Source organism: Bicyclus anynana, chromosome 23 (genome assembly GCF_947172395.1).
Source record: "Bicyclus anynana chromosome 23, ilBicAnyn1.1, whole genome shotgun sequence".
In the NCBI taxonomy this organism is placed as follows: Eukaryota; Metazoa; Arthropoda; class Insecta; order Lepidoptera; family Nymphalidae; genus Bicyclus; species Bicyclus anynana.
In genome coordinates, this window is record NC_069105.1 from 2,382,716 (window position 1) to 2,409,554 (window position 26,839).

At 37.2% G+C, this 26,839-nt stretch overlaps 4 protein-coding genes and 1 long non-coding RNA gene across 5 annotated transcripts; 3 read left to right on the forward strand and 2 right to left on the reverse strand.

Annotated features, from left to right (window-relative positions):
* The first annotated feature begins 527 nt into the window (after window positions 1-527).
* Window positions 528-3,808, forward strand: LOC112055936 (uncharacterized). The gene is made up of 2 exons (XM_024096231.2): window positions 528-1,783; window positions 3,134-3,808. Exons 1-2 carry the CDS (start codon window positions 1,606-1,608, stop codon window positions 3,748-3,750), a joined length of 795 nt encoding a protein of 264 aa, XP_023951999.1. The 5' UTR covers window positions 528-1,605; the 3' UTR covers window positions 3,751-3,808.
* LOC128199428 (uncharacterized) lies at window positions 1,780-4,026 on the reverse strand. Its single transcript, XM_052888828.1, has 2 exons — window positions 3,830-4,026; window positions 1,780-2,908 (listed from the first exon to the last, which is right to left on the reverse strand). The coding sequence occupies exons 1-2, from the start codon at window positions 4,024-4,026 to the stop codon at window positions 2,017-2,019; spliced, it is 1,089 nt and encodes a 362-aa protein (XP_052744788.1). The 3' UTR covers window positions 1,780-2,016.
* A 604-nt stretch (window positions 4,027-4,630) lies between these two features.
* Window positions 4,631-5,494, forward strand: LOC128199358 (uncharacterized). Its single transcript, XM_052888549.1, has one exon. The coding sequence runs from the start codon at window positions 4,631-4,633 to the stop codon at window positions 5,492-5,494; it is 864 nt and encodes a 287-aa protein (XP_052744509.1).
* A 4,810-nt stretch (window positions 5,495-10,304) lies between these two features.
* Window positions 10,305-12,598, forward strand: LOC112048239 (uncharacterized). Its single transcript, XR_008252070.1, has 4 exons — window positions 10,305-11,576; window positions 11,762-11,880; window positions 11,966-12,064; window positions 12,149-12,598. It is a non-coding gene; the product is annotated as an uncharacterized LOC112048239 (long non-coding RNA).
* Window positions 12,599-12,709: 111 nt separating this feature from the next.
* On the reverse strand, window positions 12,710-14,751 carry LOC112048237 (putative nuclease HARBI1). Its single transcript, XM_024085701.2, has 2 exons — window positions 14,434-14,751; window positions 12,710-13,620 (listed from the first exon to the last, which is right to left on the reverse strand). The coding sequence occupies exons 1-2, from the start codon at window positions 14,592-14,594 to the stop codon at window positions 13,059-13,061; spliced, it is 723 nt and encodes a 240-aa protein (XP_023941469.2). The 5' UTR covers window positions 14,595-14,751; the 3' UTR covers window positions 12,710-13,058.
* Between the last annotated feature and the right edge of the window lie 12,088 nt (window positions 14,752-26,839).

Below are 26,839 nucleotides of genomic sequence, written 5' to 3' on the forward strand. Positions count from 1 at the left end.
TTTTTAAATGTTGGTTTTTCTTGGAGCCGATAACACTGAGATTTTTTTTCATGCATCTCTAATTAATTCCATTTGGAATAAAATTACATTTGGAAGAGTGAAAAAACTCAATTACGATACGATGTGTCAATTGACTACAGTAACTACCAATGTGTTGTTATTGGTTCTATGAACTCGGTTTGCTCACACTGTAAGGCATTAAAATACAAAAACGAAGCCAATGGATTGTGTTGCGCAAATGGTAAAGTGAAATTGATACCATTGGATCCACCACCAGAACCATTGTACTCATTGGTTTCAGGAATAGGAACAGATTCTATACACTTTTTGACACATATCCAATACTGTAGAAAAAACAGGATTTCAATATTTAATGAAAGTAGTGGCACCGCTTTATAAAGTTCCAGCCAGAAAAACAATTACTCACATGATTGACGATAAATATGACATTCTGTCGACGCAATTGAAATTAAAAATACAAGAAGTAGAAGCACTATCTTTAACTGCAGATGTTTGGACTGACTCGCATAATAGTCAAAGCTACTTAGGCTTAACTGGTCATTGTATATATGGAAATAAATTAATGAACATAATTTTTGGTGTAACTGCTCTAACAGAACCACATAATGCTGACTACTTAGCACAAGTAATTGTTAATATGACAGAAAAATGGGGCATCACAAGTAACAAAGTGGTAGCGTTTATCACGGACAATGGCGCAAATATCGTTAAAGCTGTCACAAATGTTTATGGCAAAAATAAACACATGCCATGCTTTGCACACACATTAAACCTAGTATCATCAAAACCATTTGATAATAAGGATGGATTGGAAGAAGCCAAAAATTTACTAACAGCTGTTAAAGATATAACAACATATTTTAAGCATAATACAAATGCTGCTTGCTGACTCTTTAAAGAAAGCTCAGGATCACCAAACAAAGCCTTTGGGGCTTATTCAGTCTGTGTCTACCAGATGGAATTCTGTTTTTTATCAATTAGAACGATTTGTTGAGTTATCCGAAATAATTGCGCCAATATTACTCAAGTTAGAATTCATAAAATATCTTATGAATATATTAAGACCATTAGAAGTAATAAAAAATTTAAAGTCTCAAAATATGTTACATCTGGAAGGTGCTATTTTACTCGAAGAATGTGCTGGCTGTCCGGAATTCCTTACTCGACAAATATCAAAATATAGAGGTGAATTGTGTCAAGAAAAAATATGGAGAAGACATTCGAAAGTTTGCATTCACATTGAACTTTTTGTCGCCTAGTGCCTACAAGTTCGTAAGGACGACATACAGAGACTGTTTACCACATCTAAGGACCCTTTTTAAAATGGTCCCAGCGTGTTGATGCACCAGGGTTCACAGATGAGGCATTTAAAACTTTAAAAATAAAGGCCCAGAACAGTTTAAGGGCTTGTACACAAAACTGCGATGCGACGTCGCATCGCAAAAATCTGCGAGCTCCCTCTACGCATCGCAAGAACTTGCGAATTGATTCGCATCGCGCATTCCTGCGATGTTGCGTCACACTTGTTGACGCCATTTTTAGTTCGCTCTGGGACAGCGTGTGGGCAAGACGTGTACTTTAAAAATGACAGAATACGACGTTGATTTTTTAATATCACTGATCGAGGAGCGCCCTGTTCTTTGGGATACTAGTAATGAAGATTATAAAAACAAATTCATTAAACAAGATGCTTGGAAGGACGTGTGTAAAAGTTTATTTCCAAATTTCGAGGAAAAAGAAAACAATGAAAAAACTAAACTTGGTAAGTACACAAATACATTTATTAAGTAAAACTTCTTTTTACTTTTTACTAAAACTACCTACAAATCAAACATTCTATTCATATAAGCACAAAAAATATTCTTTAAATTGTTTACAAATGTTTAGGCGTCGACAGCGAGCTACTTTAATGTTTTACGATGTGATCCTTTTGTACCTGTTGTATTGACTTATTACCTAGAACGCGAGCAACAATGCAAGCCGCATTGTATATTCTTAAATTAGTTTTAGTTGCCAGCTTAATGCTCCAACTTCACTAGTAAAGTAATCCGAATATTCGTTTCTAATTATATTTGCACTTACCACCTGACTACCTACATTCAACCCTTGTTGAAGTGGTTGTAGTTCGGAATTATCTATGATCATTTCAATAGGGGTGTCTAATTCATCACGGTTAATTACAAAGTTATGTAGTATGCAACAAGCCTTAACAATATCTATTGCAAAATCATATGAAACGTTAATGGGCCGGTGAAATATTCGCCACTTATTGGCCAGTATGCCGAAAGTACACTCGACATATCTTCTTGCCCTACTCAAACGGTAGTTGAATACTCTTTGTTTAACAGACAAATGCTTGCCAGAATAAGGACGCATGACATTATTCGAAATAGAAAAAGCTTCGTCTCCGACAAAAACAAAAGGAACCGGTTCTTGAAAGCCCGGTAACGGCCTTGATGTTGGTGTAGGCAAATCACCTCTCATCAGTAAGTCGTACAGTTTCGTGTTGTGGAAAATAGTGGAGTCACTTTCCTTTCCATATGCGCCTATGTCCACATAGATGAATCTGTATTTCGAGTCCACAATAGCCAACAAAACTATTGAATTGTAGCCCTTGTAATTAAAAAAAAGTGATCCACTTTTTGGGGGACTACGAACACGAATATGTTTCCCATCAACGGCTCCAATACAGTTAGGGAAGTTGGCTTTCTTGTTAAAGTCCGCAGCTATTTCTTCAAACAGCTGTTGTGTTATTTTTGGTATGTTTGCATTTAAACAAAATTTCCATATTGCATTACAAACTACTCGTATTATCTTAGCAACTGTACTTATTCCTCGATAATAATCTAAATGTATATTTCTGATTTCATTTCCGGTCGCTAGGAATCTGTAACATAAATAGAAAAAAAAGTTAATTTATATAACATACTTGAAAAGTAAAGAACACTAACCTAAAACGACATAAACATACATAAATTATTTTAATTTATTTAATTGGTAGACAACGCTTCTAGCGTTAAGTTCGCCTATTCTGTACAATTGGTATTTGATGAATAATAAAGATTAATAAATAAATGAATAAATTAAATATTGTCTATTTTTTTTTTTTCAGGAAATTCAGTAATACAAAGATGGAGGGGGATTAAGGATACCTTTAATAAATATGAAAAGAAACTCAAAGATGCAAGTAGGTCAGGGTCTGCATCCAAAAATATAAAAGAATACCATCTGTACAAACAATTACAATTTCTTAAGAAAAATTTGCAAAATGAGACCACTACTAGTATAAATGATTCAGAAAATGAGCAGGATAATCAAGAAGGTACATCTAAAACACGTTACCAAAGGCAGCCACCAAAACGAAAGATGGTTAATAATTTTGAAGATGATATTGTAAAGATTTTAAAGGAACCTGAGAATAGACACATATCTTTTTTTAAAGGTATTCTACCATCACTTGAAAGATTAGATGACAATAAAACTCTAATCTTTCAGAGCAGAGTTCTTCAAATTTTAACAGAATTGCATCAACCTCATGGCTACTACTATCCGAATAGCAACTACCAGGGTGGCTATCAAACTCAACATTTTGCGACATCTCAACAAACGCCACTGATACGTCCACAGTCATCTAACATACCAGATCAAATTGATTCACCCAGTAATGATTTTTCTAACTCAAGCATATTAAGCACACTTTCAACTGAAGAAGACTTTGATTTTTCGTAAATTTTATGAATTGTAATATTTTAAAAACTCTTTTCTCAATAAAAACTAATGTAAACAATTATTGTTTTACTTTACTTACCGGATAGTGAGGCCAATCATTTCCAGAGGCATAACAGGAATTCTCCCCTTGTACGATTGTTTCTGAAGATATGGTGATAATAAACTTAAAAGCTCTTCGAATGAAAATATGCTCATTCTAAAATACTCGAAAAATTTTTTTTCGTCGGTTTTCAAAGCTTTATATTTTAGAAGAAAATAGTTTCCAACGGGATTCATAATAGTAATAAATGGATGAACCCAAAATCTTCTTTGTTTCTTTTTCCTGTATCTCCTAAGCAATAATAGGAGTAGAGGAGGAGGAGTAGAGTAGAGGAGGGTAGTTCGGGAACTCTGTCAATACATACGTGTTTACATTGCGCTAGTTAAATTATTGATATTTCTCATGCTAATTCACTTTTATCCGTGTAAATAAGTAGTGTAATCGTACTTATGTCCATAATAAACTATAAATAACATTTATTTGTGAGTGAACACGTTATTTTTGTGTGCCTAAGGAGCTTGAAATAAAAACTGTGCGCGCGGTACAGTGTTGACGTTTCGCACAAGATTTCCATCAACTATAGAAATGAAGTGCCTAGCCTGTCTTTCAGAGTTGAACAAAAGCGAAATTATAAAATGTGTGGCCTGCGATGGTTGTTTTCATTTCAAGTGCGTGAACATGTCGTCAACTTATTTTGTTGATAATTATTTGAACATAAAAAAATCATGGCGCTGTCCTTCGTGTGACAATGTAACTTCAAGACGTAAAGGTAACGACACACCGGTCCGTCTCCAACAAGCTTCATCCGATTCAACGTTTGATATGTCCTGTGAAGATGTAATGGCTGACGAAATCATCAATAAGGAAACTTCTTCAAAAGAAGGTGACTTTCAATCCCCGGGCGTGATTTCCTACAAGCAGTTTGCCACTCTTTTGGACTCTAAATTACTTAATATGAAGTATTCGCTAGCGAGGGAAATAAAAACTGAATTAAACAGTGCCCTGGAGAAATTTAAGTTGGATTTCTCAGCGACTACGGAATTCTTATCTAATCAAATATGCGATCTGCAAAAGGAAGTTACTTGCCATACAACAAAACTCAAGGACCTAGAAACTGAAAACCTAAATCTAAAAAAATCTATCAATCAACTTCAGCTCGAGTTAAATTTAAGGGAGCAGGGGAATTTGAGTAGTGATTTACAAATATCAGGCATACCGGAATATGAAAACGAGTCGTTAACTCATATAATAACTACGGTAGCAGCTAAACTACAGGTAAATATTAATGAACAAGATATAGCCACCTCGATGCGTGTCGGGCCTAAACGCCCTGCCAATAATCTATCGAGTGGAGCGCATTCCTTTCGCTCCCGACCGATCGCCGTGCGACTCGCGCGCCGCTCCACTCGCGACGAGCTACTCAAAAACGCGCGCGTTCGGCGCGGCTGTACGTCAGGTGATCTGGGTTTGCCGTCGCACGAGGTTAGACGTGTTTATATCAACGAGAGACTCACAAGGATTAATAGACAAATATTTACCAAGGCGCGAGAAGCCGCGCGTGCTGCGAGATGGAGATTTGTATGGACTAAAGATGGCAGAATTTTCGCTCGACGCGCAGAGTCCAGTGACGTTCATATGTTGCAAACTGAAGAAGACATCGATAAGATATTCAACTGTAATAATATCTCACACGACGCAGAATAACCACCTTGCTCATATAGTTTGTAATCGTTACAATAAAACCTTAATAATCATGTTTTTGTTTACTAAATCCTTAATAAACAAAATAATTGAGTTTTTATGTTTCTTATGGCTAGTTAGTTGTAATTTCAGTATATATTACATAATAGTTATTATTATGCTATGTATTACAAATTCGATTGTATTAGGTGTCCAAAAGATATTATTTTTCATTTATCTCTTCTTGTACTGGTTTATTAAATTTTTATATATTTTACATTTAGGTTCTTATCTCTTTTGTCTAAACTACTTAATGTTGTTAATTAATTTAGTTACTTTTAATGAAGTTCATGTTTCGTATACGTATTTTTATCAAGGCAGGTCGTTCATGTGTTACGTGCCAATGAAATGTGTTTTTGTCCATCTTAAAAAACCTGTACACAGTATTTTGCCGGTGAAGGCACGTAAGCGTGCAAATATACATTTTAAGTTATTAGGTCTAATGTCCATGATAATAATTATCAGTAATTTGTGGATTTACATAACTAAAAGTTAAGAAATCTAAATTCTTAAAATTTGGTATTTTTAATGCGGGGTCGCTTTCTACTAAACATGATGAATTTATTGTGGCTATATACTCTCATTCGCCTGATATATTAGCTATAAACGAAACCTGGCTTAAAAAAGGTGAAGAGGGCCGTGCACCGAATATTAGAGGCTACAAACTCTTGCATCTACCGCGCCCTCCTGAAGTACGCTCTCGAGGGGGGGGCGTAGGGTTTTACGTTAAGCAGGGCGTTAGAATCCGCAAGTGTACCCACCCGTGTGGGCCAGTAGAAGTTGAACAGATGTGGTTGTCGCTAAATATTAATTCGCACAACATTTTATTAGGCACCGCCTACCGCCCACCCTGGGTTGATATTGATAAATTTTTCGATACTCTGTTAGAATCAATTCTATTTTTCTCTAAATTTGACGAGATTGTATTACTGGGAGATTTTAATATTAATCTATTAGATAGTACCAGCAACGGTACAGTCCAATTCAAGCAATTTTTATCTTATTTTAATCTACATAATTTTATAACCGAACCAACACACTTTACATCTCACAGTAGCAGCCTCATAGATGTCATTTGCTCTAACTTGCCTCTTGTCAATATTACTGTCACTCATAAACCTGAACTTGGAGGTCACGCAATGGTATTTGCAGAAGTTAAAATTATCAAGCCCAAACCTCCTGTAAAACGAATAACTTATCGACCTTTAAAAAGTATTGTTATAGCCGATTTTGATAAAGAGCTTGAATATATAAATTGGAAAGCAATTATCAACCAGGATAAGGTGGATCTTATGGTCGAAATTTTTAATAAAATAATTTTAAGTCTGTTTGATAAGTATGCTCCAGAAAAATCTTTTATCTCCAAAAGTCAACATAGTCCTTGGATAACCAGTAACGTACGCCTCATGATGAAACTACGTGATGAGGCGCATGCAAAATACAAAGCTCTTAATACTATAGATAGTAAAAATAATTATAAAAATTTGAAAGCTCTATCATTTTTCAGTATGGTTAGCGAAAAAAAAGCATACTACGACTTTCATATTAATGCTCATTTACGTAATTCACCTTCCCTCTGGAAAAATCTTAAAAAACATGTTTTACCTAATTTTAAGAACACTTGCGATCTCCCTGACCAATTTGATAACCCAGATATAATTAATGATCATTTCTTAAACATCCCTGGAGATAATACAATTGATCCCTCCGTTTTAAGTTATTTTGAGACACAAAAGTTTTCTACCGCTAGTAGTTTTCAGATCAAGACCGTACATGAAAATGTTGTAGCTAAAATTATTCTAGAAATTAAATCTAATGCATTGGGCGTCGACAAAATTAACATGGATATGATCGTACTTACACTACCTGCTACTCTTGAAATTATTACAGCTATAATTAATAAATCTATTTCAACATCCACATTTCCCTCACTATGGAAAACAGCTTTGGTCTTACCGCTGCCAAAAAATAATGAACCAACTGAGATAAAGGATTTACGACCGATTAGTATTCTTCCATATGTTTCTAAGATTCTTGAAAAAGTGATATATTACCAAGTCATAAAGTATTGTGAAACAAACAACATTTTACCACTTTTTCAATCCGGTTTTAGAAAAAATCGTAGCACGTCTTCCGCTTTATCAGATGTCATCGATAATATACTTACTTATCAAGATGCCGGTAGAGGAAGTATCCTAGCCTTACTGGACTTTTCTCGTGCGTTCGATTCAATTAATATAACTCTTTTGCTTGCCAAACTTTCACATTACGGTTTCTCGTTTACCACAGTCCTATGGTTCGCTAGTTACCTTCAAAATAGGAAGCAACGAGTTCTTTTACGCAAGATTAATGGGAATGAATTACTGTCGACAGTAAAACCTATAAACAGAGGAGTACCCCAGGGATCTATTCTGGGTCCTTTATTATTTATTTTATATTCGGCTGATATAGTTAACTGTTTAGAAAATTCTCAATATCACTTATACGCAGATGACTTGCAAATATATGTTCCTGTAGATCGAAAAGACGTCAATGCCTGTGTTGGTAAATTAAACGAAATCCTTGCTAAAGTTTCACAATGGTGTAAACATAACGCGTTAATTCTTAATCCCCTTAAATCGAAATTCATGGTCGTTGGGACAAAGAAGCAAGTAAAAGATATACTAGATCAACAGCCTAGGGTACACATTGATGGAGTAAATATCGAACATGTCAATGATACTCGGAATCTAGGATTACGTATCGATGAGAACTTGCGCTTTGAGAACCACTTAATCGATCTTGCTCGGAATTGTTTTTACAGACTAAAAGTACTATATAGTATTCGATCCTTTATTAGCATTCAACTTCGAATTAAACTTTGTGACACATTAATACTTTCAAAATTTAGTTATTGTTTTACTGCATATGGCCCATGTCTTCTACAAAAGTCGTGGCGATTGATTCAGCGAGTTCAAAACGCTTGTGCTCGTTTTTGTTTCACCGTCCCGCCCAGATCACACATCACCCCATTTTTAATTGATAATAAAATATTAAATATGAAACATAGGTATCAGCTATTAGTAGGCACTCTTTTATTTGGTGTTGTCAAAACTAAAGAACCTCCATATTTATACAGTAAGCTAGCTTGGCGGGAACCTAGCTATGGTAAGAGGTCTAAAGTACCACCTTTAATAATGCCACAGCACAGGTCTGCAGCATTTCGTGGCAGTTTTAAATATCTTGCCACAAAATGTTGGAACAACATCCCCCCACCTATTCGGGAGGTAAAATCTAAATTTACTTTTAAGAAAATTTTTCGATTGTATTTGTTAGATTGCCAAAAAGCAGACTGTGGCAATTATTAATTATTAATCAATAATATACAATAAATTCTATATATTTTTTCCTTTTTTTTTTTTTTTAATTTTTCTTTTCTTTTGTGTTTGCTAGCTATTGAGATTAAATTTTTTTTTTTTTTTTTTGTTCTTCTGAGATTACACTACTGTATTTTTAAACTGTATTTTGTTTTATTTTATTAGTTATATAATTATTTTGTGTTCTGTTCTTCCCTCCTAAGGGTCTGACAGAATACCAGCGTTGTGGGTACTGATGTACTCACAACAAATTTTAGCTGAGTCAGGTCCATTTTTTTGGCACAACATATTTTCTATATATATATATATGTATTAGTTTTAAGTTATTATTACGTTGTAAATGTATTAGTTTTAAGTTATTATGTAGTTATGTGTTGTGTTAACAAATAAATGATTTCTATTCTATTCTATTCTATTCTATAATAAAAGTGCACACTTCTTTTTACGATCCATGTCACGACCTGTTTTCAATTTAAAATACGTTTAGTACGGTTAACGGTCGTCGAAGAAATGGTCGCCCTGAGAGACGCCTTGCCGCACGAAATCGCATCGCAGCAATTCGTGTCGTAATTTTTTGCGTTGCGAATTCGCATCGCGTCGCATCGCAGTTTTGTGTACAAGCCCTTAGACCAATCCTATGTACTTTAGTAATCGATGAAATGGCTATTAGGAAAGGGTTACATTAGGATAATGCGGCTAAAAGATTTTATGAACCGACAGAAGATGTGGTCAAGACAGTTTTTTAAGTCGAGTTGGGAACGAATGAGTAGGTAATAAGCCATGAGATGATGTCAAATTTAGATAATTATGACAGTTTCGATCAACACTATCAGGCTTAATATCAATATTTACATCACCAATTAAAACCACATGTCTACTTTTCTCTAAAGATTTGAGTGTATAGTCCAAGGATTCAAAGAAAGCATTCTCGTTTTTAAAAGAGGGTGGTCTATAAATAGACACTATTGATAAATTATTTATCGTCGTAATTAAGCAATTTGCGATTGATGTGTTACAGATTGAATAGATTTTTTAATATATATAACTATACCGTCGTTCTGATTGTAACAATTCGCTGTTGTATAAGAAGTGTAGTTATCAATTTGTGGCACAAAGTGGCAGCTTCGTAGCCAACATTCGCTCAGCACTATAATGTCGGGTTCAAAATGTTCTGTATGTGCCAGAATTAGCTGTCAATTTACTGTCAGTTCGTCAGACTACACAGAATAACTGTCAAGTAAAGTTTACGAAGGATTGTTGCAAAGTATATAAAGATTCTAAATTAATTCTCACAGGATATACAAGGAACAATTTATTTGTAGGTCATAATCAAACCTTTGCTTTATTGTCTACATTACATTTATGGCATCAAAAAATGGGTCATCTAAATTATAATGATTTTCAGAAACTTAACGAGTCCACAAATAGAGCAGATATAGAGTCAAGTAAGGACAATGTGGTATGTAACACATGTCTGAAAGGCAAACGAACAAGGCAGCCTTTCAAGAACACTGGTACAAGAGCTTCCGCCCTCTTGGAGTTGATACATTCAGATGTATGCGGACCTATGGAGGAAAAGTCTCTCGGAGGTGCCAGATATTATGTCACATTTCTCGACGATTATTCTAGAAAGGTATTTGTTTACTTTTTACACTCTAAATCTCAAGTACTCGAAAAGTTTAAAGAATTTAAGAATTTTGTAGAAAATCAATTAAATGCAAAAGTTAAAACACTAACATGTGATAATGGCAAAGAATATGTTAATGAGGCATTTGATATTTTTTGTAGAAATTCAGGTATTAAACGTCAGTTGACAATACCCTATACTCCTGAACAGAACGGTATGAGCGAGAGGATGAATCGAACATTAGTAGAACGTTCTAAGTTTATGCTTATGAATTCCAGCTTATCTAAGATGTTTTGGGTCGAGGCGGTAGTTACAGCTGCATATATAATCAACAGAAGTCCTACAAAGTCCTTACAGTTTAAAACGCCTGAATGTTGGGAGGAATGAATGGGTTGGGAAGATGCCATGACTGGAGATGAGGGAGTAGATGGAATATTCTCTATCTCCCTTGGAACTTCAAAGATTTCCTGACATGAAAGTAGAAAAATTAGCTTAATCATGCATTTTAGCCAAAAGACAAAACATGCCACATTAAATGGAATTAAACAATACACACGTATAGGCCTATTTTCGTCTCTTCAGGCCCAATGCCTGTGGAGGCCTCTTGTCCTATAATGGACAGCACCTTGTTTGTAATGTCCGACACTACTGGGACAGTAATACAGTTCCCAGTAGTGTGCCTCGCTCGAGACGAGGCTGCATTTTCAGAACGCGAGTTCTTCTTAATGTCCTTCCATGTCAAAGTAACATTGTTACTATGAATAGTACTAGGATTTTATTGAATAGTAATAGCAAGAGAATTTAGGTGCTGTAGACTTCTGTGGTGTAGACGTAGACGAGGTTTATGGAACTGTAGACTTTAGGTTTTTTCTCTGCCCGTAGCTTTTTGCGACATTCTTCTGTCCTATGTCCTAACAACCTACAGAAATTGCAACACTCTTTTATCTTCTTCTGACCTCTTGCTATACTCGTATCATTATCATTGTTGAGTTCCTCCACTGTTCTCGCTTTGTCTACTTCGCTGTTCGCTGTCGCTTTCGCAAGAAGGAAATTTTCAAAACAGGTACGTTTGTTTTCATTAACAATGACCAAATATTTTCCATCATGGTCAATGCTAGACTCAATCATTACTTTACTCTCAAAATGAGAGAGGTATGTAGTAGAGGCCAAATGTTGTTTGAAAACTTTGCTTCTCAGATACTATTTACCGTTAGCAGGGATTCTCATGGACTGTTTTTTGTATTACAGGAGGAGGTGGACCCCAACCACCACCACCACCTCCAACTAGTGTGATTGTGGAGGCAATATTGGGTCGAGTAATGGAAGTATTGCCTAATAGTTATGATAGTGATGCCCTGGATTGTAATGTATGTTATCTATTACAAATTTTGTACTTCATATTTATGATGAATATATTATATTTAAGTTTAATATTTCCCTTTAATTATACAGGATATAAGCACAATTGAAATAAATGAGGCTACAAATAGTCAGTAGGCTACTTCTAGTGTCGAAAGCAACATTATAATCAGCATGCCAGAGCATGAAAAGGTATATAATTAATTAATCATAATATATGTAGAGAGTTGTATTGTAACATGCTTTTCACTGTTTTATAACTTAATGATGTTTTAGGAGAATTACATCCCAGAGAGGTCCAACCATTCAAACCAAAGTGAACCAGAGGCATGTTTCAGTAAGTCTGAAGTATGTATTTATAACAGCTATTTCATCGTCAAGTCAAGTTTTTTTTCATTTCAGCACTATGCTTTAAAAGTTACTTTGTAAAAAGGATATTATGGTGCCAGATATGTGTGATTTTTAACCTAAGTGTACATACAAATTATACTGTATTTTACTAGTTGGTTATTTAGTTTTTGTATCCTCTTCAGTACTATGCCATAAAAGTATATTAAGCTAAATATGGTGCCAAATGTATACCTAAATTGTACCTACATAAGAAATATACTGATTTTATTTGATGATTATGAATTCATTTTATTTTGTCCATACCTACCTTCTCAAATCCAAAAAAAATTAATTACTATTCATCAGTTTAATTTAATAAGATTTTTTACTGGCCACTATCCTATAAAGACACTTTAACATGTGTTCTAAAGCAGTGTAGCATCACTAACTTCCCAATTATATTGATTTTTTCATGCATAAGGTACAAAAGGAAAGAAATAAAATGCACTTTCAAGTACTAAAATGTATTCGTTAATTCGAGTGTTTTGAAATAATTATTAATAAGAGCTCTCCTTACTTGGTTTACATCTCTTCTAATATGATACTGTACCAGTATCCTGTAACTGTCTTATTTGCCCCCTTTGAATGAGTTATTCCCACGGTGCTGGTCAGGGTCATCTATAGGTATCTCGTCCCCATTCAACTCTAAAATGTTGTGCAGGACGGCAGTAGCAACTATAATTGGCAAACAATTATTTAAATTCACCCAGATTCCTAATGCCAAAACCGGGAAGCGCCTTTTCCAAATACCGAAAAGTCTTTCGACAGGCATACTGGTTCTTATTTGTGACTCATTCTACAAAGACTCTTCAGTAGTAATTATTCGGTCCAATGGCATCATTATATAACTTCGGTTCATGTATCCACTGTCAGCAACAAGAACAGAGTCCGTATAATGACCTATTTCAAACATTGCATTTCTTCTACATGAACTAAAAATGCGTTCGTCATGAGCACTACCAGGCCATCTTGCTACTATGTCTGTAATTATCAAATTGGCATTACATATCACTTGAGTGTTAATAGACATATAGCCTTTTCGGTTCCTAAAAGTTTCGGCATGTTCTCCTCCTGGAGAAATAATCTTTATATGAGTACAGTCTAGAGCACCAATAACTTTAGGAAATCTGGCTATTCTGTGGAAGTCCAGTTGAGTTGTCCTAATTTCCTCTGCGTCTTGAGGAAATTTTATGAAGTCCTTGCTTAGACACGCAATCGCAGCAGTCACTTTGTGAATCACTCTGTTTGCAGTGGACCTGCTAACCCCACAAAAATCACCCATTGTCAGTTGGTGGCATCCAGTTGCATAGAACCTCAAAGCTTGTAGAAATTGACTCATGGGAGGCAGTGAATTATTTCTGAAATGAAAAAAAAAACTCTTTTATAACTTTACGAGTCCTTTGCATTTGGTAGTAGTAGAGATAGTAGTAACTTGGTAGTTTGTTATAGGTAGGTAAGTACTTACTTATCATTAGGAAATTCCAATTTATGTTCAATCAATCCCAAATTATATAATGCATTAGATTTTGATAGGCGAAATCTAGTTTTGAATGCAACTTCATCGTATTCTTCATAAAAGTTATGACGTTTTTGAACAACCCTGGGTCTTTTCGTCATAGTTTCTAAATCGTCCAAATATTCAAGAATATTTAGATTATTATCTCCCTCCATTATAAAATTAAAAGCCATTATAGGTAGATAAAAGCTCAGATGAAAAGTGGTAAGTGTTATCCCAATTTTAACTTTACGAAACTTGTATGCTTGCGAGCGTAATAAACATAACCTGCAAATTTATCTGTCAAACACTTAAACGAAGAATAAACGGGGTATGAACGCTTGGTTAAGATAAACGCCCGATTTACGTCCTTAACCAGCATATGAGCTGTGGTGAACAGGAAATTTGGACTTAACGGCGTTTAACTTATTTAAACGGTTGATTATGTTTAAACGAATGTCGGTGAACTCGAACCTTAGTATCTGTTCAATCTGGTAAAATCAAATACAATTCTTTGTCAAGCTTTGAGTTTAAAAACGCTCCACAGACATCCATTTGGTTTATTTCTAATCCTAGCTTAGTAGCAACAGCCACAAAAATCCTAAAAGTATTTAGCTTTGCTACAGGGGCATATAAGTCCTCGTCACATTCCTGTTCAAAACCTCGAGCCACTAACCTTGCTTTGTAGCAATCTGCCTTTTTCTTTAACACCCATTTTGAACTAATTACCTCTTTTCCATCTGGTATTTGATCTACTTCTGTCCACGTGTTATTTTCCTTTAACTGACTAAGTTCATTACTGATAGCCTCCTTCCAGTTTTCAGCCTTATCTGACATTATAGCTTCTTTATAATTTCTAGGTTCTGCAATATACAAATGATAGTCATGTAGGTACCTTGGCTTTCTTACAGTTCTTGTTTGTCTACTTTCTTGACGAAAATCAAAGCTCTCATCTTGCTCTTCATTTTCATGTCCCACACTCTGGTCCTGAGTAACATCTAGTACTGTATCATTTGCCTCATCCTGGTTCTGTCAATTTCTCTGTGTCTCTGCTTCATTGGTATCAAAGAACTCATCTTCCTCCTCCTCCTGCTCATTATTTTCTAACGGTATATCGAGTGAAATTATATTATCCTTTTCCTGAATATTTTCAATATTTTTATCTTTCTGTCCAGTTTGTTCTACAAAAACAATGTCTCTTTTAATATGTACTTCTTTTTTGTCTTCATAGTAAACTCTAAATCCTTTACTTTCATCATAACCAACGAACATAACCTTTTCCCCTTTTATGTCCCATTTCAGTCTGTTTGCCTTTGGTATGTGAACAAATGCATAGTTTCAGAACACTCCACATAAGCTCTGTAAATCAAAATCACGTTCATAAAATGTCTTGTAGGGTGTCTTTTCTCCTTCCCTACTCTTTGAAGTTCTATTCAGCACATATACTGCAGTGTTCTGCTTCTGCCCATAGATCCTTTGATACATTCTTACTTGCAATCATGGACCTGGCTGCTTCTAAAATTGTTCTCATATCTCTTTCTGCTTCCCCATTCTGTTGAGGAGTATGCACCACAGCAGTTTGGTGTTGTAAACCATTCTCTTCAACAAACTTTTGCATATCTTTATTGACAAATTCGCCTCCATTGTCTGTTCTAATTACTTTAACTTTGAGACCAGTCTGTCTTTCTGCCCAAGTAGCAAACAGCTTTATTTTAGCGAATACCTCACTTTTCTTTTCGAGAAAATAAACTGTACGGTAATTAGAAAAGTCATATTTTATCAATAAGAAATATCTAGAACCTCCTATGCTTTGCACCTCCATTGGGCCACACACATCAACATGGACCAATTCTAAACACTCTTTGGTATGTTGCTCTCTTTTATAAAAAGATAATCTGTGCATCTTACCTTCTAAGCATGAAACACATTTAAAACTGTAACCTGTATAGTTAACGTTATTATTTTTTAATACTTGCTTTACATATTCGACACTTTGGTGACATAGCCTCTCATGCCACTCAGTTAATGTTGCTAATGCTACAACTTCACCACAAGGACTTTTCTTTGCTTTAAGTACATAATAACTCCCTTCACGATGGCCTAACGCACGTAATGAATTGTCTTTGTGAATTAAACATTGCCCATTTGAAATAGTTACATTATAACCCTTATTAGTCACACTTGGTATGGAGAACAAGTTAATTTTAATGTCTGGAACATGGAGCACACTGTTTATCGTTGAGTCAACATAGTTTTTCCCATTAAACACACTTAGTTTAATATCACCAACACCAACAATAGATAAACGTCTCCCATCTCCAACAACAACAAATCTATTTGAAGTTGACAATGATTCATAGTTAGTGAACAAAGAGCGATCTCCTGTCATATGCTCACTCGCTCCACTGTCAATCACCCAGCACTGATTGAAAGACCTCTTGTCTATGTTATTCAAAAGTTCAATCCTGGAATCTGTTGTTAAAGCTGCTGTAAATGCATTACCCAATTTTTCCTTCTTCAATAAGTGTTCTCCTATTTCTGTGCCTGTACGCTTGGGACACTCAAACTTCAAGTGATCTCTGGAACCACAGACAAAAGACCTGCGAACATCAGCCTCACTGTGACAATTTTTAGCCAAATGCTGTGTACTTCTGCACTTGAAACAGTGTTTGACATATCCATCTCGTCTCTTTACAAATAATGCCATGTTATCCCCTTCTTTATCCTTCTCTCTACTTTTTAACCTTTCCTCTTCAACAAGCAGGCGTGCCACCATGTCATCATATTTTTGTTTAGACATTTCTACTGATTCCCACGCTGATATAAAATGACTGTATTCCTCAGGTAAGGACAGTAAGACTTTGGTGATTAAAAATTTCTCAGACACCTCCTCACCAACCTGTTTTAATTGGCTGGCCATTTCTTGAAGTTTAGCTAAAAATACAGATAATTCTCCATCTTCAAACTTACATTGAAGAAATCTCTGTTGCAGCATCATGGTACTGGTTGCTGATTTTGCATACACTGTGTAATTTTAGCCACATATCAGCCGCCGTCTCGCATGTTAAAACATGTACCATAGCCGCTTCACTCAGCCTTGACACGATAATATTCTGTGCTTTTATATCTCGTTTCATCCAATCTGTTAGATTGGCTTCGGATTTCTTTTCTGTTCCGTTAACCATTAGGAACACATCTGCACTTTTCAATGTAACTGCCACTTGGAATTTCCACACATTCCAGTTTTTCTGGCCTTCCAGTCTGATGACATTTGAAGTCGATTCGTCATTGTCTGCAAATCCATCTTTGTGTTTGTGGAACCCCAACGCGCGTTTTCTTATCTCCACGATGCCTGATGTCGTACTTTAACCTCCGCACGACCTCTTCCAGACACCGCTTGATTAAATAACCTTTCTTTGTCCTGCTGACCACGCACGTTGTTCCTTGCCGCCAACACTAACTACCGTGTTGCATCGATAGACAGATCCCCAGCGATCTTCAACTTCACCTAATCAGAATTATGAGCCTGGGCGCATAACCTGTTAGGACTTGTAGTCCAATAAAACAAAGTGGAACTTGATTAATTCTGTATTAGGTATTAGATCACATAACTATCTCTTACGGGCCGACATTACAAAAGTACAGACATTACAGAAAGAGTGGTTCATAGATTAAAGAGAGTGTTGCCAAAGTGAAATATTGTATTGTTTCCTCAACAGTACAACGGTCCATATAAAGTGTTAAGTGAAAGTGAACCAAATGTTACAGTGCAAAAAGGTAACAAAGTTGAGACTGTCCATAAAAACAGAACAAAACCATACGTAACCTAGTATTAAGTCATAGCTAAGTTGTTTTGTTTATGATAGGTACCTATACATTATAATAGCCGGCTACCATCTAGAATTGTTTAGCGATAGTATTGTATTTCATTAAGATTGTTACGTAAGCAAAATACATATTGTATTCTAACTACAAATACGATTCGGAATGTATTTTAAGGTAAAACTCCTAAACATATATTTTAGGATATAAGACAATGATGTGGTCTATGGTACTAAAGCCTTTTCGGAAACCGGCTTGTTCGAGAGGCTGGAAGTCGTCAAACCTATTAGCGAGACGATTCGTAATGACTCTCGAGAACAATCCATACGCTGCGGCAGGTTATACAGAAGACTCACGAGTATAACCAGCCACTATGCTTAGCGTTTGTGGACTATGAAAAAGCCTTCGATTCGGTGGAAACCTGGGCTGTGCTAAGGTCATTGCAGAGACGCCGAATTGATTACAGGTATATCCAAGCGTTGAAGTGCTTGTACGAAAACGCCACAATGTCAGTCCGTATTCAGGATCAGACTACGAGACCAATCCAGTTGCAGCGAGGAGTGCGTCAAGGAGATGTGATCTCTCCGAAGCTATTTACCGCCGCACTGGAAGACGTCTTTAAGCTTCTGGACTGGGGCGGACTTGGCATCAACATCAATGGCGAGTACATCACTCAACTGCGGTTCGCGGACGATGTAGTCATCATGGCACAGACTGGATGACCTTAGTACCATGCTCAATGACCTCAGCAGCGTTTCTCAACAGGTGGGCCTGAAAATGAACATGGGCAAAACAAAAATAATGTGTAATGCTCATGTATCGCTCCACCCAGTTATAGTTGAGAACTGTTATAAGTGTTCTCTGCAACCCTTCCTGCTGAACTTTTCACCACCTAAGCCTCTTCCTAACCGAACTAGCTTCCGCCCGCCAGACCAGCCTTCAGTCTTATCCCGGATTCCATGCCAGACGGTTGTTTTAAATTAATTTGTCAATTATTTCTTTTTTTAAAAAGGCCTAACCCAGGTCCCCTCTAACATTTGGTGGCAGCGGTGGGATTTCTTGGAAAGTCCCCGGTACCGTCTCCGTATCTGTAAATCGCTTTGTGAAAAATCTGTAAAACAAAATTGTGTACCTATATGTGTTTTGTGAGTGAAACTTCTGCAAGATCCTGTGCCTTGCTAAAGGCCCTTTGCTGCGCACTGCTCGTGCTGTAGCCGGCCTTTCTCCATTGCAGCTGGTATAAAGCCGGTTAGCAACAAATAACTACTTCCGTGAAACGTCTCGCACACCGTGTACAATGATAATACTAATCTTGTCAGCACTCGTGTGAGTAACCCTTGGTCATTGCGCTTCTCAAAGTTGTATTGTGTTATTTTATAAGGTTTTTGTAATTCGTTTCTAATTTTAATTATTCAATATTAATAATTCAATACTAATAAAATGGCAGAAAGTAGGTCGCAAAGTCCTAAATTAGAAAGACCCGAAGTCACCGTCACTGACACAGAAGAAGAAACCTTTTGTGCCCCAGGGCCTACCACAAGATCAATTTCAAAAAAGAAAGTTGCCGCAGTTGCTAAAACAAGTTAGCTTCTGAGGTTCAAAAAGATATCCTCTTCAAATACATTCTCTGCCAATTACAGGGTAAAGCACAAACAGCCTGCTCAGTAAAGGAGTTCACAAACTGGCTCCAACTGAAAGAATTCCTAAAGACCCAGTTTAGTGAAAGAAAACATTACACTCACTTATTAACAGACCTGCAGGAATGTAAACAAACAAACAACGAATCCGTGAGCCAATATGCTTTAAGGATCGAAACGTACTTATCCAAATTACTAACCGAAATTTCTATCTCCCACGGACATAAAAGTAGGGAGATGATAGGTCGAACGGCAGCAATGGAGGAATTAGCACTCCATCATTTCCAAATGGGGCTAAGTGCCCGAATTTCCGACATAGTCAGGTGTAAATCTCCAAAGCCCCTAATGAAGCGATCAATATTGCCATCTCCGAAGAAAAAATCCAACAATTCTTAAATAAACAAAATACACTCAACATGCGCGATAAACCCAATTTCCCAAGGCCGAATCAACAATTTGTACGCCGTGGACCAAATCAACCGCCCTTTTCAAATTTGAACCGCCGCGAACAAGTCCGCGCCCGTTTCTCAACTATCAACCTAGGCCAAATGTAACTGTTGGCTCTTTCTCCAATTATTTGCCGGTATTGCAGAGCTCCAGGACACACTCTGGAGCAATGTCGTAAAAGACAGTACAAGATAACTCTCGTTACACAGCCGAACAAAATCCAACAAGACCGCCTCAACGAGTCCACTTTATGTCCCCCGAAGATGAAAACCTAGTAGAGCAAGGTTACGACACTATCGATGCCGCAACCGAACAAAAAAACGATCAACCATCCCGCCTCGGTGTCGGACGGGACTTCACCATGGAGTAAATGGCACCAAACACTGTGTCCCAAAATCAAAAACGAGTCCGCTACATGGACTTAACACTATCCGCTGTATCCGCTGTATCCACTGTATCCACTGTATCCACTGTATCCGCTGTATCCACTGTATCCACTGTATCCCCTGTATCCCCTGTATCCTCTGTATCCACTGTACCCACTGTATCCATACAGCCTTCCAAAAGGCCAGCTGAAGTATTCGAAATCTCTAACGATCCTGCAATAATGTTATTACCTCATGTGCTCGTAGAATCTCCAATATCCGACATACCATTGTCACTGCTAGTAGATTCAGGATCATCAGTAAGCTTAATTAAACACTCCTGTCTATTGCAAGGAAATCCCAAACTTGTGAAAGAAATAATCCAACTAATTACCCAAATCCAACATCACACACCGATTCCATGTCATTGATACAATACACTTACCCTATGATGGAATTATAGGTTCCGACATGGTCAATACACATAATTGCAACATTGACTACTCCAATAATTTACTTCACGTCGATAAATCATCCGTAAAATTACATTTTCATGAACCATCATATCTGATTCCTCCAAGGTCCGAATTCATAATTGAATGCTCAGTTCGTAACCCTCAAGTAAGAGAAGGAATAATACTAGATCAGAAAATCTCTGAAAGTCTTTTGATAGCCAATAGTGTAGTTCGTGTGAAGAAAAATAATAGGATAAACATATCAGTAGTAAATACTTCGGAAGAACCCGTAACTCTGAAATTGTAGACGAATACGTATACCTAGGACATATGATCCAGTTAGGTAGGTCCAATTTCGAGAAAGAGGTGAACCGTCGAATCCAACTCGGCTGGGCTGCATTTGGGAAACTTCGCGACATCTTTTCGTCCGAAATTCCTCAGTGCCTGAAGACAAAAGTCTTCGAACAGTGCGTGTTGCCAGTGATGACCTATGGTTCCGAGACTTGGTCGCTAACTATGGGCCTCATAAGAAGGCTCAGTCACACAGCGGGCGATGGAACGAGCTATGTTAGAAGTATCTTTGCGTGATCGAATCAGAAATGAGGAGATCCGCAGAAGAACCAAAGTCACCGACATAGCTCAACGAGTTGCGAAGCTGAAGGGGCAATGGGCGGGGCACATAGTTCGAAGAGCCGATGGACGTTGGGGTCCCAAAGTGCTGGAATGGCAACTCCGCACTAGTAAGCGCAGTGTTGGCCGACCCCCCACCAGCAGGGCTAGCACGGGCAAGGGAGAAATTTATCCACGGGGAGAGGATAAAACGTTTATCCCCCACACTCGTTTTATCCACTCACCGCGCATGGGCACGCCGGTGGATATAATATCCCCGGTGGATAAACGGAGGGAAAGACTTGTCAACCCATTTGTATATATCTTATAAATTGGCATTAGGTATATTAATAGTCCGAAATAAACGTAAATTTGATAATATTTGGTTATTTTGTGCATATTATTTATCTGTTTTCTGTTGGCATTGTTTTGTTTGGTGATTGTTTTTTGCGGTGGTTTGTAGTAGGTATCTATAGTATCTATCATACTAGCGGACCCGGTTAAGCTTCGTTGTGACATAAGTGCACTTATTCTCTATCCCTACTCTACCCTTCTTTACCTCTACCCCTACCCTACCCCTGCCCTACCCCTACCCTACCCCTGCCCTACCCCTGCCCTACCCCTGCCCTACCCTACCTCTACCCTACCCCACCACTACCCCACCCCTACCCCACCCCTACCCTACCTCTACCCTACCCTACCCCACCCCTACCAAACCCCTACCCCACCCCTACCCTACCCCACCCTACCCTACCACTTTTTTAAATTACCCCGATGATGTAGTGTAGCGCACTCACACATAGATTAGTAATGTACTGTATGTATCGTAATGAATAGCCATTTTGTTGATTAGTCAATAAAGTTCTTTCAACGCAGTCAGACGTGTTTAATTGACACTACATGCCGCCTCAACCTCACCACAATCTATATTAAAGAAAATAAAAACTTAAAAGGGTTGTTGGTTGACCAACAGACTCTTTTAGTACAGAAGGTGCTGGATGAGTCCATTTAATTGCGTCAGGGCATGCTCAAAATGTAACGATCGCTTTGTGTCGGAATACCTATTCCACCAATGATAATATTAAAAGGACACGGACAGAAAGTGGAATTTAGTGACAATTACCTGCCGTCAGTTTCAATAAAATGTCACCGAATTATTTAACGAAATATAAGACTCAAGGAAAATTTTGTTAACCTTCGATGGAGCTTCATCTCACTTAGATTGCAAGTACAATTCCGAACTGCAACCCCTCGATAAATCCTTTGAACATTATTGGGATCAAGAGGTTTTAAGATACATGTATCAAAATCCTGGAAGACGCATAACGAAAACCAGTTTCAATGCCATTTTCACAAAGGTCTGGTCACAGTGTTTAACCCGTGAAAATATAGTAAGTTTGTAACGCCGTGGATTTTAATTTTTGGTGGTTAAATTTGGAACCTCTAGGGTTGTTTCGAAGGGCAGCGACATCGATGAATTTCGTAGAGATTACGAGGTCCGTTGCTAGATGGCGCTTATTTTGGAACCTGAGTCTACTCCTACATCTATCCATTTGCACGCGTCGAGTAGCATGCTGCTAGCGGCGTGAATCTTTGGAGGCCCGCTTGCCGCTAGACAAAATGGCGGACGTGATGAACGCAACGGCAAGGTCAGCGACCGCGTGGAGTCAACGTCCATCATAAACGTCAGGTCGTACCTATTCTTTCTTTTGTTTAATGGAGTCATTCTAAAACTTCTATTTTTATTCTTTTTTTTGCAATGATGCGTTACATTAATTGTTAGTGGTAATTCGGATAAACCGTTCAGATATACAATAAGATTTAAATATGATGATTGTTTGTGATGAGATAATTAGACCTCTTTCGTGAGCGTTTACAATGCAACGGGTTTGTTGTTCCTTTAGTATAAACGTGTGTAATTGCTAAGCGAATTTAAATGGGATCATCCTTGTGGATTTGACTGGTAGCGATGTGTATTCATAACTTCTAGTGCGTTGTTCGACGGACCCACTTTAAATACCTAGCCGTGGCAGTGGTTTGGTCAACAAAAATCCAAACGCTATATCGACACCATCAAATCCCCAAGGATTAGAATAATAAAACAAATATTTGAGATAACCACTGTTTATTTACAAAGTATGTACAAAGTAACTTAACATTAGGAATCCTTCTATTTTTCACGTAACTTGACCTATTTATATTTTTGTCCTTTAGGGTTCCTCATATATTTCTAAGGGATTAGCATTTCTTTTATATTGTAAAAATGTTCATCTAAAAAATATAGAAGCCAAATACCGGTGATTTAACTGTAAAAGTGTTTTTGTTTACTTAACCCTCCATCCTCCTACATGTATAGATCGGAAAGCCAGAATCTCGGTGGCACCATTTGAGATTCTGGTCTACAAGCTATGTGTTTGGCTGGTGACGCACTAGGGATTTCATTCAAATCGTTTTCACTAAAATCGGCCAAAACTAAAGGCTTGCAAGTTATAGTGGTTATCGGGCTTGTTTCCGTTCAATCCTGACATATTACCAGACGATTATCTTAACTTAATTTAACAGTTATCGTAACTGAGCTGGAATGGCGACCCCGCACACGATTGCGCAGTGTTGGTGGACCCCCCACTAAATCACAATATCAGCAATATCTCGACACAGATGTCGACAGTACGATTACGTATTTTAAAATGCAAGGATAGATATATTACATAGATAGTCGGAATTATTTGAATTACTTTGTATGAAAACATAATTTTTTATGCAGTTCGGCTCCTATAAGACTTGTCGACACCTTGAAGTTATGGGAAATACTCCCGAGCACCCTGTATAGCTCATCTTTTTCCAGCTGTTGGTGAATGTCTTTTGTCATATCAGCAGTTTTTCCAAACATCATAAAAACGCCCAAGAAACTATTCTCACTCTCACTAATTGTCGCACTTTCACAATGTCTTTTTCTATACGAACGAATCTAATTATTTGACACATTTGGTCTGTTTTACTCAAAAATGGTTCCATAATACTTTTTAATAACTGCAACATTTGTTTTCGTTATGTTCACCCAAACATGTTTTTCAGTAATTCAAAATTGAAAGGTAGGGCGAGAATGTTCAGTATTTCAGAACTGAATTATAATAATATGTTTTATCTACTTCCGAACGACGCATTGGCCGTCTCGTTCTCGCAATCTCTTGGTCTCTCTCTCCTCAAGATGGCGAATAAATTACAATGTCATCATACATATACATCACATTATAACCCAAATTTCTCTTTACAGGAGATTCAGGATATGCCCAACGCGATTAGCTGATGACTCCTATACTGCACACCACACCTAATACACCTGAAGCTAACTACACAAACATTCAAACCAGAGCGCGCAACACAGTAGAAAGAAGTATTAGTGTGTTGAAGAAAAGAGGTGTCTTTTGGTTCACAAGACTTTGCACTATAGTCCTGTGAAGGCGGGAAAAATTACAAATGCATGTGTTGTTGTAGAAGTTATTGGCAAGTTGTAATGTGTTTAGGAAAAAGAAGAAGTTTGTACAAATGTCAAATTGTAAAGAACTCAAATAATAAAAGTTACATGTTAAACCTATTATGAGTTTTTAATTTAATACATGGCTTTAAGCTTTAGCCATCAGGTTATGGACCTCCAGCAAATAAGGTAAACATGAATAATACCAAAAATAAAGACGAAAATAATCTAGATGTTGAGAGATCACAATTTTCCTATACGATATCGAGTCTTCCGTGCATAGAAAAATTGGACGGATGCATGGATTACAGTACGTGGAAATTCCAGATGGAACTCCATCTAATTCATGGAGATGTACAAGGTAACTAAAGAGATCAAAAGGCTAGAGCTAAAATCTGCTTAATGGTAAAACCATATTGTTTAGTACATGTTTGTCAAACAAAGACAGCTAAGGAGGCATGAAATCCTTTAAGGATGCGTTTGAGGACAAGGGTCTTTGGCTTACGTACTACGGACTCTGTTTTTGCTATACGAATTTGACATTTGTGATATTATCGAAGGCTTCTGCATAACCCTGGACTACTTGATCATGCCGCCCAAGAGTACGCAAACATGCATTTAATTTACGTGCTGTGTAATTGTAATGCAGATGCAGCTGCACGAGATAATCGTCGAAGATACCCTAATCAGCGACATCCCGATTATCGCGTGTTTACACGAGTGCACGACGCTTTTAGCGAAGGGCGGATGCCTGGCACCGGTGTTGGTGGAGCTTTGGAAGGTAGACCTCGACGACATGGTGATGACGAAGTTTTAAACGCTGTAAAAGCAAACCCTGAATTATCAATTCGCGAAATAAGTAGCGAAACTAATGTGGATACGCGCACTGTGGGCAGAATCCTGCACAGGCATGAGCTTACATTTCATTTTCAGAGTCTGACTCTTATGACAAGGGACTCTTTTGACGGCCTCCGTGGCGCAGTAGTATGAGCGGTGGATTTACAAGACGGAGGTCCTGGGTTCGATCCCCAGCTGGGCCGATTAAGGTTTTCTTAATTGGTCCAGGTCTGGCTGGTGCGAGGATTTGGCCGTGGCTAGTTACCACCCTACGATGTCGTGTAAAAACCGAAAGGAGTGTGGACTTTTATCCTCCTCCTATCAAGTTAGCCCGCTGCCATCTTAGATTGCATCGTCACTTACCATCAGGTGAGATTGTAATCAAGGGCTAACTTGTAAGGAATAAAAAAAAAGCATTATGCGCCGAGAGTGCATTTCTGTCGAATAATGTTACGGAAAATAAGAGAAGATACGGATTTCTTTAACAAAATATTGTGGAGCGATTAATCAAGTTGTAGATGAAATGGCTACCTCAATTTGCACAACCTCCATAGTTGGCAGGCAGTGAACCCCAGAGAATGTAGACAAGATCGTGCTCAAGTCCAATTTAAAGTAAATCTTTGGACGAGAATTTTAAACGGACAAATAATTGGGCCCATTGAACTACCCGAGACACTAACGGATCCCATTTATTTAAATTTACCGCAAAATATTTTACCAGAACAATTACGAAATTTAAATGTTTTCAATGCATTATTCGATTTGACGTTTGCTGTCAATTGTCATGTCATAGTTGCTCTATGGGCGCCATCTTGAAAAACTTGGGTTGGGTTATTTTATTTATTTATTTTTATTTAGTTACATTTATTCACTTAAATAAATTTTAATAATACAACAGTGGACCTGAAATGGATGGTCCATTTCAGGTCCACACTCCTTTGTATGAAACTCTTCCTGAGGTACAATTTGTACTATTATTCCTACCTACATAAACATGACTTTAAATTTTTTATGTGTTTTTATTTACAGACTAAGTTACCATTAATAAAAAATATCTGCGATGTCTACATTTTGCGAGCAAGGAATAAAGCAATGCAACTTGAAAATATATTCTAAGGGACTGTTTATCAAATAAGTGCAATTGTAAAAAAGCTAATATATTGTGCAATTAAAGATATCATAAATCTTTGACTTGTGCTAATAAGTAGCTACTTATATAGTTTTTATTTAAACTTTCAAACAGGGAAACATGCGGATGTGTGAAACATGAAAATATTATGAGAAAAATTGATAAATTCAAAATTTTAGCAATGATTGATACCAAGGACATAGATGAAATCTTGGCAAAAGTACAATGTAACTTAAATTATGTACCATGTTCTTATAGAGAATGTTTCACATGCACCAACAATAAGATTGATTTTGACTGGGATAC

What these genes read in the sequence shown, in the direction of transcription:
- LOC112048237 (XM_024085701.2), bottom strand. Translation starts at nt 14,594, where the DNA reads ATGTCAGATAAGGCTGAAAACTGGAAGGAGGCTATCAGTAATGAACTT. An exon ending in GCAGATTGCTACAAAGCAAG is followed by an intron (nt 13,621 to 14,433) that starts GTTAGTGGCTCG and finishes TTTTCATTTCAG; the next exon opens with AAATAATTCACTGCCTCCCA.
- LOC128199358 (XM_052888549.1), top strand. Translation starts at nt 4,631, where the DNA reads ATGGCTGACGAAATCATCAATAAGGAAACTTCTTCAAAAGAAGGTGAC.
- LOC128199428 (XM_052888828.1), bottom strand. Translation starts at nt 4,026, where the DNA reads ATGAATCCCGTTGGAAACTATTTTCTTCTAAAATATAAAGCTTTGAAA. An exon ending in ATGATTGGCCTCACTATCCG is followed by an intron (nt 2,909 to 3,829) that starts GTAAGTAAAGTA and finishes TTTATGTTACAG; the next exon opens with ATTCCTAGCGACCGGAAATG.
- LOC112055936 (XM_024096231.2), top strand. Translation starts at nt 1,606, where the DNA reads ATGACAGAATACGACGTTGATTTTTTAATATCACTGATCGAGGAGCGC. An exon ending in CAATGAAAAAACTAAACTTG is followed by an intron (nt 1,784 to 3,133) that starts GTAAGTACACAA and finishes TTTTTTTTTCAG; the next exon opens with GAAATTCAGTAATACAAAGA.